This window comes from Xyrauchen texanus, chromosome 31 (assembly GCF_025860055.1).
Source record: "Xyrauchen texanus isolate HMW12.3.18 chromosome 31, RBS_HiC_50CHRs, whole genome shotgun sequence".
Taxonomy (NCBI): domain Eukaryota; kingdom Metazoa; phylum Chordata; class Actinopteri; order Cypriniformes; family Catostomidae; genus Xyrauchen; species Xyrauchen texanus.
In genome coordinates, this window is record NC_068306.1 from 9,984,773 (window position 1) to 10,002,708 (window position 17,936).

General features: G+C 38.9%; 3 protein-coding genes across 19 annotated transcripts in view; 1 reads left to right on the forward strand and 2 right to left on the reverse strand.

Moving 5' to 3' along the window:
- LOC127624804 (calpastatin-like) overlaps nt 1-17,936 on the reverse strand; it is a 711,053-nt gene that overhangs the window by 347,876 nt on the left and 345,241 nt on the right. The window lies entirely within an intron of this gene.
- LOC127624796 (E3 ubiquitin-protein ligase NEDD4-like) overlaps nt 1-17,936 on the reverse strand; it is a 125,769-nt gene that overhangs the window by 79,596 nt on the left and 28,237 nt on the right. For 3 of the 12 annotated variants that reach the window (XM_052099697.1, XM_052099696.1, XM_052099690.1), the window contains exons 1-3: nt 6,612-7,921; nt 2,678-2,728; nt 1,861-1,911 (exon numbers count right to left, since the gene is read on the reverse strand). In XM_052099697.1, coding sequence (XP_051955657.1) covers nt 1,861-1,911; nt 2,678-2,728; nt 6,612-7,733 — 1,224 coding nt within the window. In that variant the 5' untranslated portion in view covers nt 7,734-7,921. Of the gene's footprint in view, nt 1-1,860; nt 1,912-2,677; nt 2,729-6,611; nt 7,933-11,806; nt 11,861-12,498; nt 12,538-17,936 lie in introns of those variants that run through there. The other 9 variants (XM_052099699.1, XM_052099698.1, XM_052099701.1 and 6 more) reach the window with 6 other exon arrangements.
- LOC127624799 (drebrin-like) overlaps nt 1-17,936 on the forward strand; it is a 175,792-nt gene that overhangs the window by 48,824 nt on the left and 109,032 nt on the right. The window lies entirely within an intron of this gene.

Genomic DNA, 17,936 nt, shown 5'->3' on the forward strand with positions numbered 1-17,936 from the left:
AGAGATAACTATAAGCAAGCCATTTGTAGGTTAATTTTTCTCGAAAAAACTGTAACCACCATCTCTGTGGTGCTATAAAAATTCCTCTTTGTTTTGAATGACCCGTCCAGTCAGAATAACAACACCGACTATCTGGGACTATATGTTTGTTCTATCAACAGCAGACAGGGGGGCGTACTCGGAAGGCTGTTTCAAAACATATGTTATTTTTGCAATTGTGCTTGTTTGTGTTAGTGGCACAGTCATTACACACTTTAGCTTTAATTAATGAACAGACTGAAAGTAAATTAATATTTAGATGATGGATCAACAAATAGGAAAGCATTTCTTTTCTTTTTTTTTTTTAAGCAATATAAATAAGAGCAGACAGAATAAGAGTGTGGGTCTGGACTGCAACCATGCTGAACGGAATAATGAATATGTAGGCAGCCACAAGGAAAACAGACCAGCTTCTGTGTGCGAATCTAAATGTGTAATAAAGCAAAGATCTCTCGCTCAGCCACTGGAAATAGTTTAGACAAAAACAAGACTTGTTCCATTCCAAATAATTTCCTATGAAGTTCACTGCAGGAAATCTGTCTCTTCTTTAAAAGTTAATTGGAACAAAATGGCAAGATTTTAAATTGCCATTCTATGATTTTATAGTTCTTCAAATATATATATATCTAACATAAAAGTGTGTAAAATAACACACCATGTCAAACTAATACAAATTAAAAAATATTCCACCTAATATTTTAATCATTTATTTTGGCTTTTATACAAATGACAATTTAAACGGCAATTGTATAATTTGAGAAAAAATAAATAGTCTTTATAATATCATGCTTCCTATTTATTCACGTTGTATAAATGGGAATTTATACATGAAAATATATAGCTACCATTTTCATTTTAACATGGTGGGTCCCTCGCAAAGGGGATCTTCCTGTTTGGGGGTTTTTCACATCAAAAAGTAAATAAATAAACAAACTAATGTTTTATGCATTATTGAATAAGGTTTTAGTTGGAGATATATTGGGCCACCCCAGAAGCATGTCCCGCTTAGGTCAGAGTTATTTTTTTACATTGTCTGGTGCCGGGATAGCCCCATTTAAAAGCAGCCTGTGTGTTTACATTCCAAGCAACTGCCTTTCTACACTGTACAGGGACATGGGCTCCAATCCATCCTTTAATTACAACGCCGACACCATCATGTGACCAAACAATCTCTTACAACTACCCTCCCTTCCTCCATCATACATACTTTCTCAGTGTTTAAATAAAGCCATAAGACACAAGAAGTCATACGTTACAGTGAACTTAATACTAAGGGGTTAAGGCACATTGCGAAGTGGGGAAACTACGGCAATAGTTCAATAATTACATTAAAATCTGAATAATAATGCGCACATGATCGCTATGAGAGAAGCATGATCACAGTAGCTCGAGTGCTCACGTGAGAACTTTTCTCATAAACACATCATCAAACAAAGACAAAGATTCCCCATTTAGCCTTAACAGACTGTAGGGGCAAGTGCTTTTAGGGAGCACCTATGAAGGCCGGAACGGTACACAAGGGGGTGGGTGGCCAGCACCACGCCCGACCGCCTTTACCACAAATCACACAGACTACTTTTATGATACTTTTGGGACCTTTTCTAAGCTTTAAAGTAAGATGCTATCAACTGCCATTGTATTAAACATATATTACATGTTCTGCTTAAGAAAGAATGTTGCACTGGTTTGGAACAACATACAGTAAAGGTTGAGTAAATCATGACAACTATTCGTTTAACTATTCACTGTACCGCACCGCATCTTGTGGCTTCTTCATGTACTTGATATTCATTAGAGCAACACAATTACACATAATCTTACTGGTAAATGATTAAGAGGTACATCCACCTGTCCAAGGAAGTCATCTCTGGTCTGTATATGAAAAAGAAAGAGACAACCAGAGAAAAGGGTTAATAATGAAGCAATGTAGAGCTTTGGCTGCATATCAATGGTTTCTGAACTTTGGCAGGGCTTGAAGAGGATAAATTACAGAGATGAGGATCATCAATGCACACCTGTATAACCCAAGAAGAATGAATGTGTGTATGTTCTGTATGTGTGCGAGTGAGTGACTAATAGGGAGAAGGAAATACAGAAATAAGGGCACTGTTAATTCCAATAGGCATCACTTAAAGGAATTCTTCACCCCAAAAATGAAAGTACTGGCATTTACTAATGTTGTTTTAAACCCATATCACTTTTTTCTTTAGGTGGAACACAAAAGGAGAGGTTAAGCAGTATGTCATCCTCATTCACCATTCGATTTCATTTTATGAAGAAAAAAAAAAGATGTAATGAAAACAGATGGTTACTGAGGGAAACTTCTGCTAATATCTCATTTTGTGTTCCACGGAAGAAAGCCATACAGATTTGGAACCACATGAAGGTACATATTGATAGAATTTGTATTTTTTGGCGAACTATCTCTTTAAGAAAAACCTGTCCAACCCAGTGAGGAGTAGCAGATGGGCCATGAGTGAGGGTCAAAGGTCAAAGTCAGGAGGAGTGTGTTAATGCATGATTCGCCAATCACAAGCCTCCAATCGCACTCTAACTCCAACCAAATTTAATAAGCCAAACAGTGAGATTGACAGCTGTGATTGCCAGGTAGCTGAGTCACACTAGACCAATAGATTACCTGACCGAGGTTGAAAAGCCCATTCTTGGAGCGATCACGACCCAAGTGAGCCTGTGTGGAATAAACGTATTAAGACAACAAGGACCATACTCTCAAGTCTGTGTTGCACAATGCTTAAAGAATTTGAAGGGCCAGTTTGTTCATAAAGAAAATTAAGTCATCATTTACTAACTCTGATGTTGTTCCAAACCTGTAGGACTTTCTTCCGTGGAACACAAAAGGATGTGTTAGGCCCAATGACAGCCTCAGATACCATTAACTTTCATGACATCTTTTTTCAATACAAAGAAAGTGAATGGCAATTGAGACTGTCAGATGTCCCTGACAACTCGTTTTTTTTTGTTTAGTTTTTCCCCCTCAGATGAAAGTCATACAGATTTTGAGCAACAAGAGTGTATTTACTGTTTACATGATGACAGAATGTTGGGCGCACTGCCCCTTCGCCAACTTCAGGGCTTCACCATGAAAGATGAATGGCATGCAATCCTGTAAAATAATGTAAATACATAGGCTTAATTAGCATATACACTGCAAAAATGATTTCCAATGTAAATTAAGCAATAAAACATGTTGAAACACACCAGCAGCAATCCAATTTCAAAACTGGTCAGACTGCTATTTGCATACAAAAACGCTCGCAACAAAAAACTTGTAAGACTTCTGACATCCAAAGTGAGCACCAGAACATTAGATTGGGCACATACTTTGGATAACAACACTCATGTATCACTGAAAGGTTAAGTATAAGTCACTATGTGTGGTGGCGAGTGAATGACAGGACCACAAACACATTCTCATGCTCCTCTTCATAACGGATAACCAACCATGCTTGAGATATTAAACATATTAGATAATAAAGCTGGGCATTTCTGAGCCAAAAGGGTTGAGGACCACCAGGAGCTTTTCAACTTGATGGTGAATCACAAAAGCAGCTTTCCCAATTGGAAATCAAGAAAATAACAGCTCAACAAGCTACACAATTTGAGGTATTATTCATGTCCATTGCATAAACAGCACAGGAGGAGTTGGGGGCTGTTCACACAGAACAGATTCTTGCGCTAAAGAAGCCATGTCACAGGACCTATTTTTAACAGCTGAGGATAATTTTACTTTGACATGGCATCTAAACATCATGAGCTCCATTGCGAAAAACTGAGAGAGAGAAAAAACTGAAAGACATGGCATAAGTCAAAGATGTCTGAATAGCATGTTTACATTGAAATCCATTGAAAAGTGAATTCAGTGTGAATGACCCCTTCAGCAAAAAATGTTAATACTTCGCAATGGGCAATATTAATAGAGAGGGTTGCCGTAGCAAGCAACATTTATTAATCAAACAGGCATAAAAGAATGATCTAGAAATCTCACAAAGCTGGTTGAAAGGTCACATTCTAGAAGAATTCTGGCACTGTATTGGCAATGATTCCTGTCACTAAGGAACCTTTCTTTCCTTTTGTAATAATGAACTCATGTCTTTTATTTTCAAAGGGACTTTAAGCCCATTAAGATACATCTTTATGATCATGAAAGTCCAGTTCCCACACAATGCTCCGAGTTAAAAATAAATATTTGCTTAGTCATCGTCCATCAGATAGCTGAGGGTGAAAAGTGAAAAAACAAGTCAAAATCAAGACAGCAGGGAAGAACCAAGAAGTTGTGTTTAAATATCCATAGATATGAACCCAAAGAGAAAAAGAATCGCTGGTCAAATAAACAAAATAACAGATCAAAAGAGGGACTCAAAGATCAAAAGAAGCACATAACTTTGTGAGGCAATAGGTCATGTAGCCACTTTAAGGGACTGCAAAGGTTAGGGGTTACGACAACGGGACCTGAGAAAAATAAACTTCTGCCATCAGTTTCGCAACATACTGTGGCACTAAAATAAGATTGGAGAACTGACAAAGAGGGTTCCTGTCTAAATGCCAACAGCAAACTATCACTGCAATGATGAGCATTGCTGAAAGAAGAGCCTGGCTCTTTCATTCAATCTCATTTTCACTCCCTCAAAATCTTCTTTTTTTACCTATGAGCAAAGCTCTCAATCTTAACGTCTGGAAGAAAGCCGCCACAGCAGACTTAAGTAAGATTTCCACCCGTAGCTCTCCTAACGCTTGCTAAATCTGGTGAGACAGCAAATGGTCACATGCATAAACCTGATAGTACTACTGGCAGATCAATGGAAATTCCATGTGGTATGACAGTTTTTATCCAAGTCACAAGGAACAAATGCAATAAATGCCAGATTAAATTTTATTTAATTATGGAAAAACTATAGTATTAGATAAATTCTACTACACGTCTTTTAAAAAACAAGTCTTGTATAAAACCTTCTTAAACAATTCTAAGGTGTTTAGCTTAGTTTATTTAATGGTCTTAGAATGATTTTGGGCATTTGAGATAAGGCTGAGAGACTAGTTAAACCAGCTAAGACCAGCAAACCACCTCTTACTGTTTATTGTCAGCAGTGACACTGTATTGTAATGGAGGTAATTCTTTGTAAACTGAAATTCTGTATTCTGATGTATTATAAACCTAATCTTAAGAGTTTTTTTTTCTTTATCAACAAATACATCCTTGAGGTGTTATAAAAAGCAGTCAAGCCTTCAAGTGAGGAAAAGACCTGAAGTACACTTCAGCCGATGAACTTAGTCTATGCTGGAACATTCAGCTCCTGGAGTGACTTATTTCCAGTAATTGAACAGGTACTGAAATACATACTGTATGCTTCATTTAGATGCCACAGAAATTGGGGAAGTATTTGTGTGGCATTCCTGATTCTGGAATCAGAAGATTCTAAAATGTGGATGCCACAGATATTCCGGCCTTGCGGTTTACAAATATGATCACTGTGAAAGCTACATCCACTTTTTCCACATTCCATTGGAAAGATGCCGTCATGGTTTTTGCAAGTGACAAATAATAGTTAAACAAAAGGTTATTCTACATGTAACAAATTGATAAATGCCACAGAGTATCTCAGCACTACTCTAATAAATTGTCATCTTAGACGAGTGAATAACTGAACTAATGAGCGAACTCCCAAAAGGCAGATAAATGAAATGAAAACCAGTATAATCAGTCTGATAAATTACATTTGGCATGAATAAAAAGAACCAGATTTGTGAGGAACTATTTGAGAAACTCACACAAAGCCTTGAGCTTAATATAACAGTGATTCGTTCAGATTTTCTACATTTGAGTAATAACAATACATTAACACAGTCCTTTTATAAAGTTACCGATACTGAGAGCTTATTAAACTTCTTTATTGGCAGTCTGGGTTTAACCATGTATTAGACCTTAATTACCAAAGAACAGCTGTTACAAGAGATGAACGGTGACCCAGGCCAAAGGAAAAAGGCCACTTTGAAAACTAACAAAAACACTTGACACAGAACTAAAGACAGAACGGCCCTCTTAAAGAAAGGGGGGAAAGACAAGTGGACAAGCCCCCATGAATGAAGTTACGTCTGAGAATGCTTCCAGTCTCCATATATTTTCCAATTTCAAAATATCGTACTGAGTGTGTAAAGGTTTGCATACTTGTTATTGGAAACCAAAAGACAGTGTGGTTAAGTTTTGTTCCTGGCCCCCATTTTCTTGGAATTTTCACTTCCCAGAATGTGGACAAGTCATTCCTGAACCCACCTCCTCTTTCCTCAACTAAATCCTGCTACCTTATTCATCTGTTTTTGCCATTCTCAAGCCACTTTCAAACTATTATCATATTGAGTTTTACACTTTATGAGATCTCAAAACCCAATACTGCATTTCGGGTCTAGGTGCCGTACATAGCAGGTAACCAAAAATCAAATGGCTCGTTAGAACCTCAAAATAGTTTTCCAAAAGAGTTCTTATTTTAGGTCAATAAATGCAAATAAGCTCGAAAGCTTCATTCTCAGCAGAACTTTAAGTCCTCTGCAGTAATTACCTGTGGGTTGATGCAGACAGGCACCTTTCCAAAGGAAATATCCCGAGATTGGATGGGAGTGTGCTCGCCTCCCTGGCTGAAATATATCTTAAACTTGGGCTGCCTGGGGTTCTGCTCCTTGCTAATCTTGAATGTGCAACCTCGAGGTGTGTTCTCAACAATCTCACTCTCTTTATCCCTTTCTGAGATTGGGGAATGAAGATTTGGCATGGATCCGAGGTGTGAAGGAACTTCTCTGGATTGTAATGGCTGCGAAGCGCTCCTCTCAAGTCGGATCCGAGGGTATCGCACCACATGCCCAGATTTAGATTCCGTAAAGCCAAAATCAGTCACTTCAGTTTGAGAATTAGTGCTTGTGTGCCGTCCTTGGTCCTGTTGAAGCTGGAAAACAAGTCTTTGTGCACCAGTGCTTCCATTCGTGTTTTGCTGGACATAACAACGATGGAATAGGCCATTCTGGCCTTCTTTGCTAAATGGCATGATCTTAAACTGCTGGACATCTAAGCCATCTGAAGATCTTCTTTGAATAGAGAAACCTCCAATGCTAAGCCCTTGGGGACCTCCACTGGGTACACCCATAACGGCACATCCATTTTGCCCATCAATTGGCCGGACACAAAACACTTGTCTCTTAGGCTGGATAGGCTTTGGTTCCACATTGTGGCATGCTGGGTCCTCCCTTCTGTGGTAGGGTGGAGGTGGAGGTAAAGGCCAATCTTCACCAGGTTCAGGGTAGGGTGGAGCTGGATCCTGGGGGTATCCCGGAGGTGGATCAAGGGATGATGCATCTTTTTGGGGAGCACTTGAACGTTGGAGTGATATCTGCACAGAGGTGCTCTTGGTCATCCGTGGTTCGGTATGACCCTGGAGTTGTGGGATGAACATGGAAGAACTTCGCATTAGAGAGGTGTCAGAAACAGCAGCCGCACCAGACTCTGGGTTCTCAGTAAGTCCTCCGTTTCGTGGCTGCATATGGGACATCATGGCTCCTACGCCGCTGTAGTCTATCCCATAACTGGTAGCAGTCTCTCCTCTATCCTCTGCCGCCCCATTAAGCTGCTCAAACTCAGGCACAGTATTTCTGTTTCCCGAGCCAAAATACAACTGCAGGCGGTGAGACATTCTCCTGTCTAACTTGATCTGTCTCTGTCCAGTTCTGCTGGATCTGTCTCGCCCACACTTTTGTGCATGTGATCCCCTTTTGCTCTCTCCCTCTCTCTCGCTCTCTCTCTCTCTCACTCTCTGTCTTGCTCATCCACTCTTTCCTTTCTTTCTCTTGTTCCCTTACTCACAGACAGAGACTGCTTCATTTCACAGCTACCAGTGAAGCACTGCCAGGGAGCTTAAAAGTTCAGGCAGAGAGAGAGAGGGAGCGAAAAATGCTGGAAAGAGGAGTCAGATGGGGAAATGAAAAAAAGAAAAAGAAAAAGAAAAAACTCTTAAGTGTCAAACCGTTAGCCCTACACTACGATAGCGACAGAAAGCAGAAATAGCCCAAGTGGCAAGCTGCATTCCAGACATGATTGGATAAGGACGCCTGGTGCTCTTGCAAGCAAAGGTGAGGGTAGGGTGGCAGGGGTCACATGATCCAGATGGCACCCACCCCCACCTCTTGGTTAGGCCCAAACAGCACTCTCTCAGCTGCTACTGATCTGTCAGAAGGAACTAGACCGCCAGGGGTGGGATGAGCGAGAGAGGGATCACAGCTGACTCAGAAAACACAAGCTCATAAATCTATGCTCGTCGCACACAGGGCCACACAGGGCCACACGGGACACTGGGCTAAGCCAACCTGGGACATAGTGTTACCCAAAGTACATTCCACTTCAAAAGAAAATCTTCAACAGCACAAGACATCAAACCTGTAGAAAAAAAAAAATCTTAAACCAGCTAAAGCTAGTCTTACCTAGTCTCCCACCCTAGTCAGGCTGGTCTGAATGCTTGTTTTAGAGGGGATTTGGGCACTTGTCATCTAGTCAGGTTCAAAGAACCGTTGACCAACCAGCTAAACACCAGCTTGGCTAGTCTGGTCAGACCAGCTAATCCATCTTAAAACAGCTAAGACAAGCAATGTGTCTTAAACTGGTCTTTTTAGCTGGGAAAAGGAAGAATTTGCCCCTCTTCTCACAAACATATCAAATTTCCAGGATGTGTACGTTTACTGGAAGAAAATCACTGCTTTTACTTTGACATGCAAATTGTCTCATCAAGATTCTTCAGGGCTGGCATGGTTGAAATATTCCATCGGCTTTAAAAATACTAATAGGAGGTTTTTAAACGCAAGACATTAATTCATTAATTCACAACCATTACCATTCCTAAAACAAAAGCAACCATTTAAGGCAATCTATCGTATTTTGCAAGGCTTAAAAACCTGCTTAAATTTGGGGTAATCTGGAAAACAAATAATATAAATATTTTATTTTTTTCTTCTTAATTGACTGGTAGTATAATTAATCACAGGTCAATAGCTTTAACGTTTTGTGCTGGCATTTGTTTCTGTTCAATGTAAACAACCCAAAATCCACAAAACTCAAATCTTTAGATTGGTCTCTTTAACTCTGTGCTGCTGACAGACTGCAAATGTCATAATCGATTTGAAGCAGACTGTTGACAGGCCGAGCAAGGTGAAAATCATACATGAAAATCCAGAAAGATTACACCACATTGTTTGCATGCAAGCTGAGAGTGACATACTGTAGTGCATAGCACTTTGTCTAAGGAGAAACAGAGGGCAAATTTGACTATTGCCAAGAGAGTTAAAGGCAATTTTCTTCATTTTATGCACTGAATTTGGGCAACAATCTGGCAAGTTCTGCAGAATGGACCCTTATGTTGTTTCAAACACCCATGACTTTCTTCTGTGGAACAAAAAAGGAGATTCTAGGCAGATTTTACACAAAGTCACCATTCACCTTTATTGCATCCTTTTTCCATACAATAAAAGTGAATGGTGACTGAGACTCCCAAACATCTCCTTTTGTGTTCCATGGAAGACAAAGTAATTTGGGTTTGGAACAACATGAGTGTACTATACTGTAAATTATGACATAGTTGTCATTTTTGGGTAAACTAGCCCTTTATATCACTCTACAAATGATCAATAACACTATTTACAGTCTATCAGTGTCGCCATCCCAACGTAAACTGTGAAATCAGAGCAGCCTCTTATGGAATGAGTGAGCAAGACAGACTCACACTGAAAGAAAGGCCTTGATTGTGAGTGCGTGGGCACTCTTCAAGGGGGTATTGTTTGTGATGGCACACATGCCCAGCAGTGGGGGAGTTGCAAACAAAGAGTGGAGACATCATGGCGTAGGCACTATTTTCACAGTGCTGTGCATTCTTGGAACTATGAAAGAGAGCTTCCACACTGCTACTTCACCATAGTGTTGTTTACATACAGTAGCTAGTATACTGTATATTTATTTAAAGACCATTTCTTAATTCTTCAAAACCATCACATAACATTACATAACCCGCCTAAATAAAATAACAGTGCACACATTTGGTTGATTGAAAGTACAGGTTTGAATTGAACTGGCCTCTTTTCAAAAGCACATTCGCTCACCCACACGACTCCGGGGCGGTTTTGCGTCTCAATAACAGTGGTTTTCAGAAAAAGAAAAATAGAATCTGCACGAAGTTGCTATAATTTGTTGTGCACAATCAAAATATTAAAAGGTATTGTCCACCCAAAAATGGAAATTCCATATGACTGCCTGTATCTGTCAGCAAGCTGTTGAGTGGTTTAAAGAAACAAAATGCATTGTGGAAAGAAAAGTGAAGGAAGGGAGAGAGAGATCGAATCATTATTTAAATCAATGTCCAGTCACTGGGACAATCTGTGCTCATGCTCAGACATATAAGGAAGATGCTCAGGTTCTGTTAAGCTGTGCATTGAAACTCAGCCAGATCAAGCCACTGAGCAACGTTGCCACAGGGACAATAACTAATGCTTTAGCGCTCACATGAATTGCACAACTGGACTTTTATATCATATTAATATTAAAAATATATCTTTGACCCCATTTACACCTGTATTAAGATCACTTTTTGGGTGATCCGATCACAAGTGGTCAACGCTATATACAGGTTTAAATGGGGTCTAAAACATAAATGGATCACAAAAACCATAAACAGAGATGCGTCCCTGACAGCAGAAAAGCTGTCAACCACTGTTTCAACAAGAGTTTTAAACTTTGCCTGTTACGTGCTGGTTTACAAGGATAAATACATCATATTGGAAAATTGGAAAAAGTGAAAACATACACAAGCAGGAGAACTTCACAGATCTTCTTCAGTGTGTCTGATTTTAGCTGCATCTGGGAGAAACAGCGGATTTGTTTGTGCTTTTCTTGTTTTTTAATGCTTTTCATGTCAATCCCAGAATGTATTGTGACAAGATCCATGAAAAAAATTATTCAAGATTACAAATTAGCTTAAATTTAATTCGGGACAATTTGGCCTTAAGTCGAGTCTCCCGTGTGCTTCATGCGAAAAGCGCTATTTGCGTATTGTAGGGTGTTACAAATCAGCCACTTGCAAGGTTCTATGATGGTTAATATGCTGTCCAAGTTGGCAGTAGACAGTAAGACAGCTAACTAGGTTTTGGAGCAGAGTTAGAGTGGAAACAAAAAAAAGTTAATCAGTAATAGCTCATCATGTGTTCTACTTCATTGTAGCATGCAGACTGGACTAGTTTACAGAATATTTCCCAATCACACATATTTGAAATATAAGGAATAATTTGAAATCATGCCAAATAGGATAAACTGGAAAAAGTATATTTACATCTATTGTAACTGGTATCTAACTGGTAGACACTTTAATTCAAGGAGTGGTGGTGGCATTGTGGGCTCAAGCACATAACTGTTAATCAGAAGGTCGCTGGTTCGATCAGCTCAGCCACCACCATTATGTCCTTGAGCAAGGCACTTAACTCCAGGTTGCTCCGGGGGGATTGTCCCTGTAATAAGTGCACTGTAAGTCGCTTTGGATAAAAGAGTCTGCCAAATGCATAAATGTAAATGTATATGTTTTATCAGTAAGTGTGTTCCCTGGGAATCTAACCCTTCATTTTGGTGTTACAAGTGTCATGCTGTAACAGTTGAGCTACAGGAATATAATCAGTAATATTATAACCCCGCTAGAATACTGACTGATGTGTTCTTATGAGTGTGTAGGGGTCTTACCAGTCGGTTTTCATCGAAAACCTCAAATAGAAGCCTGTGGTTCTGCGGGCAGACCTGTGGACATGAAAGAAGAAAGTTATACAATGTCTATGGCTAGCAGTACCATAAATTCCAATTCATTTCATAACAAACAAAAGCATGCATGTGTCAGTGCATTCGCAGTCACACGCAACCAACCTAACCATCCATTGCAAGCACTTGCCATCTGCAATATAAAGCCATTTTACAAGCGGGGCCGTTTTCTGAGATTCAGGTGCTAAACTTGGTTCTGGTGCGAACGTAAGTGAACGCTTTCTAATGAAAAGGGGAGTCATTATCCGAGGCTTAGAATAGCGCATATAAATCACATCTGTGTGAATGGAGTTCTTAATGAAACAGCTCTGCGAAGCTGATACACCCTTTTTTTCAGAAGATCATATTACGTTCAAGCTACATTGACGATCATCGCCGCCACGTAATGCTGCATCCTATAACTGATTACGACGATTGTTACTATTATAGAGGTGAGATATTTTCTGTGTTTTTTTAGATATATTATAAAGTGATGATTTTTAAAGCACTGGAATGCTGAGATAAATATGATAGTTAAATGACATAAAGCTGGAACAATCAGGAAGAGTGAATAATGAATAATGTGAGCCAGGTTAGGCTTATCCAAGGACAACCTATAGCAACGGAACAATGAAACTTACCCGGAAATAGAATTCCTCGTTCCATTTTGGGTTCAGTGTCTGAAAAAGAAAGCACACACATTCACAATAAGTTTAAAAAAATATAACTCACTTGGTTTGCAGCACTGAAGAAAGCAAAGTTTAAGAAATTGTATAAAAAAATGTTTAACCACGTGGTAGAGCTAAATTCAACCAGCCATTTCAACAACGGACAAGTGAGCATCAAGTATTATCGCAATAAGATTTATAACACAAGGGACATTCTGGACAGGAGACATTGGCTAATATTTACTGCACTTGAAAAAAATATTATGATTGCATATACACAAAGATAAAAGACGGAGGGAAAGGGGGAATTAACGTCCAGACAGAGCTAGTGCAGCAGCCCTTTGACTGCTATTGATCCTGTTAAGTGGTAGAAGAACTTAATCATAATGTCAAAATGGCAGATTGGATAACATTTTAATTAAAATGTCCTCAAAGGAGTACCTTAATTGATCTTCGGGGTAAAGCACAAACAGACATCCATACAGTAGCTCACTCTTTAATATGACATTAATGCAAACAAGAAATCATTTATTGCCATGACATAAACATACTGTAGATACATGTTCACTGCAATGAGAGTACAGGTACACTCGCAAACTTATGTGATGCTGTGAAGTGTGAATTGTTCTTATTTATTGGTCTGTGAACCATGTGCCAAAGCTCGTGAAAATACCTTGGGTTATTAAAGTGCAGAAACACACCCAAGCGTAAATTATATACACTGAGGAAGAACTTAAAGCAATGAATGATGCAAGCTCTAGTCGCTGTGACCAATGCTGATTAAGTGTACGGTTTCTTTTTAAGTCAACGCGTAATAACTCTGTAACTTTCCTTTTTGAGTGACATCACCGATCTCTCTTATGGCCAAAGTCTACTTTGGTTTTCCTACCGGTACATCAAGTGTGAAGCAACTTTTTTTATTAGCATAATATGCAGATTGTCCGCATCTAGCCTAGTTTTTATTTAGATATGCGGTGGCGGAAGCCCCTTTCATTGCGCATTGTCTGTGCATGGCACTTGTGTTGACTGTACCAAAGAATCGCTGCAGCAGTAGTGGGTGTGTGTCGAAAGAGTCCATATGTGCTCTTCAAAAGGGTATACTTTGAAAGTGTAGAGCGCCCAACTGTGCACAAGATGTGCTGACATGTGGAAAATGTGATGTATACCCTAGCCTTTAATTTTTCAAACCCCTCCCCTAATCTCACCATGCTCCTTTCTGGTACGTAATGACTTTTCACGGTCAAATCAATTCCCAATGAATTAAATCATGACCCTCTCTACATTTTTGTTTGATATGAAATGTTTAGAAATAAAATGGGTTGCGAACAACATAAAAATTTGATGCAGTGTGAGGAATTTAAATTATTGACTTGTAAGTCTGATGGACATTGTGTGATGTATCTTATGTTAATTTGTATTTATTACAATATGCCATACCCAAATTGCACACACACCTGTACATTAAAAACATCAAAAATTATTATTACAATTTGAAAAAATATGTGTTCAGAACTTCTTAAACTACTTGAAATAGTTCTCATCAAAAAATCCTCCACATGCAGCAATGACAGCTTTGCAGATCCTTGGCATACTAGCTGTCAGTTTGTCCAGATACTCAGGTGACCTTTCACCCCACACTTCCTGTAGCACTTGCCATAGATGTGTCTGTCTTGTCAGGCACTTCTCACGCACATTAAAGTCTAGCTGATCCCACAAAAGCTCAATGGGGTTAAGATCCATAACACTCTTTTCCAATGATCTGTTGTCCAATGTCTGTTTCTTTGCCCACTCTAACCCTTTCTTTCTGTTTTTCGGTTTCAAAAGTGGCTTTTTCTTTGCAATTCTTCCCATAAGGCTGCACCCCTGAGTCTTCTGTTTACTGTTGTACATGAAACTGGTGTTGAGCGGGTAGAATTCAACAAAGCTGTCAGCTGAGGACATGTGAGGCGTCTATTTCTCAAACTAGAGACTCTGATGTACTTATCCTCTTGTTTAGTTGTACAGCTGGTCTTCCACATCTCTTTCTGTCCTTGTTAGAGCCAGTTGTCCTTTGGCTTTGAAGACTGTAGTGTATACCTTTGTATGAAATCTTCAGTTTTTTGTTTTGGCAATTTCAAGCATCGTATAGCCTTCATTCCTCAAAACAATGATTGACTGATGAGTTTCTAATGAAAGCCATTTTTCTTTTACCTAATATTGACCTTAAAACATGCCAGTATATTTCATACTGTGGCAACTCAAAAACAAACACAAAGACAATGTTAAACTTCATTTAATGAACCAAATGGCTTTCAACTGTGTTTGATATAATGGCAAGTGATTTCTAGTACCAAATTAGCAATTAAGCATGATTATTCCAGGATAAGGTGTTGGAGTGATGGCTGCTGGAAATGGGGCCTGTCTAGATTTGATTAAAAAAAAAAATGACATTTTCAAATAGTGATGTTGCCGTTTTTTTTACATCAGTAATGTCCTGACTATACTTCGTGATCAGGTGAATGCCACTTTGGTGAATTAAAGTACCAATTTCCTTCTGAAACAGCAAATCTGTACATTATTCCAAACTTTTGGCCGCCAGTGTCTGTGTATATATATATTCTGTAGGGGATTTTTATAATTTGCTAATCCTCCTCTCTACATTACTTAAATCTTACCGGGTCCTGTTAACTCCCAATGCCCCAAACAACCATAGTAGCGATACAGATGAGACATCTCTTTAACATAGAAAGTCAATGTTTCAGGCTGGTGAACTGAAATCGTATCTCCTTGCAGTGACTGAATCACGTTTGGCAGCCAGGGCATCCCCACTCTTCATCAATCTTATTTTACTCGACATGACCACTGTGATTGAAAGTCCACCACCGACTGCCACACAAGTATCTCATCCTTGTCTGAATATCTGTTTACCTGGTTTTCATATTACTTAGAAAATAGCATGAATAAAGTCAGCTGGAAAGGTAAATTTTCTGCACACACTTGTTCCTCAAGTCCCACAGGTCTCTGTACTCTCTTCATTGCCATTATCAATACAATCAGTGCTTTCAAAGCACTTGTTTTCTCTTAAGCAGTGTTATGGCAGTTTAAGAGTTTACACTTATTTAGGCGACCTGCTTCTTTGTAAGAGTAGTTAGAAATTATTTGAATGCCTACTAAATAAATAACAAAAAAATATTAAAGGATCTAAACAATCAATGCATTAACATAAGAAAAAAATTATTATATCATTCTAAAAGAAAATTTATCTAATCTTAAAGTCTTCTGAATTTGCACGATTAGCTAAAATCATCATCCTACGACACTGTATGCACTTTTTAAATAAAGTCAATCTTTTCCAGACATTTTTGATGACCAAAATTACCACAATTACCAACATTCATAACTGAAAAAACCTTCCTAACTCTGTAATATTATTAGTGGAAAATGTATTATTCCTAAATCAAGAATCACGTGCTACAAGCCTGCATTTCAGGGATTTTGAGATTGATTTTTCTGCCATGACTCCAAACCAATGTAACTTAATTTCTTCTGTGGTATACTTAAAGGTGAAGTGTGCAACTTTTTTTGATGGTCATAATACGTTCTACTATCACAGTTTATTGTTCATTGACAACTGTAAGTAAGCCAATCGTGGGTTTACATTCCCTAAAAGTGTAAACATTGAGCCTCCCAGGCACTATCAAAACATTGATGTTTATATTTTGAGCATGCACAGCTCCGCCCATCCCTTTCTATCTAAACCGCGGGATTTTGGGGCGTGGCTACTTGTAGTAAACTGTTCAATCGGGAGAATATGAACGTCCATGGCAGGCGTGTTTCAGAGCAAACTACACTTAGCTTCGCCAAAATTCAGAGACTTGCTAAAAGGCAAAGATACAGAGAACAAACCAGATTGAACATTTACATTGTGGAGGACTTTGAGAGAATTTTTAGGGCTCGATTCTTGCCGTTTTGCTTCTCGACAGGTAAACTACACTCTAGTATTGCCACACAAGTTAGTTACTGTCGAGCTTCAGATAAATTCGTAAGATACTCGAAATATGAATCATTATGCTTACAAGTAACAAATAACTATCCTACCTCTTGTGCTAGATCCACGCACACCAGCTGCCGCAATCTGGTGATGTTATCGGACGAGCCGATTCATCTGAAACACTTTCTGTCCGGTGTGTTTATGTTATAGTGGTCTTGTTTATTAAGGCATTAAACATGTATCACCTTTTATTAAGTACTGCCTATTTGTTCGTAGGGAATCAGAGAGTGTGAAAGTGTGAAATAAGTCTGAGGGGTGTTGCCAAAGGTTGTTTGAAAACATACTTTATTTTTGTAATTTGTAATGTAGAACTTCTGAAGCATCCTTCATCACTGAGACCGGAGGAATGAGAAGGCTTGTGTTCCACACAGTAGTGCATGGTCAGCTATTAATAACCTGAGCAGACTGCAGTCACAGCATAGGAGGTTCCAGAGTAAGGATTTTAACTGATTACACACTTAATGGAACTGCATGGGCTCAAATGCTGACTGACTTTCTTTTTCAATTTATCGCCTGTCTAAAGTACACACGCCTTTAACTCTTTGTATCCAGTGGTCTAAAATACTGCTAATTCTTTCTTTGGTGGCACAAAATCCCGAGGCACTTGAAATCGGACTTATGATTTTCATGCAAATCTAGTTTTTAATTGCTCACTTTTCTAAGGAATGATGTTCTGTAGCTAAATCATTTCACACAGGCCACATATACTGTACACTCTTTACATGGAACTTACTGGCCAACCAAATCCTCCTTGCCTCCAAGATATTTGCATCAAAAAGCATGCACTTTGATTAAACAAGGTCTCTGACTGCAACAGCAAGCCCCATTTAAATTTCTAGTTTTCTGGTGACGTTATCGTATGTCTTAGGGCATCGTTGTTTATTTTCTTGTATGAGCAGTTCACACTATCTCAGTTGTGACCCTTATTAACTGGCACTCGGTATGAATCGTAAGGCAGTTTGGACCATTAAACTTTTAAAGGTTTCTCTATGGTGAAGAATGCCAGAACTTGCTGAGGTTTTCGGTCGTTATTATCAAACTCATTTTAGGTTGTTTGGTCATATTCACGCAGTCCTGAATTCTTATGACTGATACAACCTTTTTGTTTAAGGTCTGATATCACTATGAAAGTGCCCATGCGGTATTGCAACAGGTCTAGGAATCTACTCCTCCTAGTGGTAGTGTCTTTATCAACTTAGAACAAAGTCCAGTAGTCAATGGTGGTCGTGGGTGAAGTGAAAAAGAAAATTACCGGCCATATATATATTTTTTCCTTGCATATTCCCTGCATGTGTAATTTTGTCATTCACAGAATCTTAACAAAAAAAAAATCATGGAGATACATCATGATTTTGTTCCTCATTTTTGTTTTGGTGTAGGG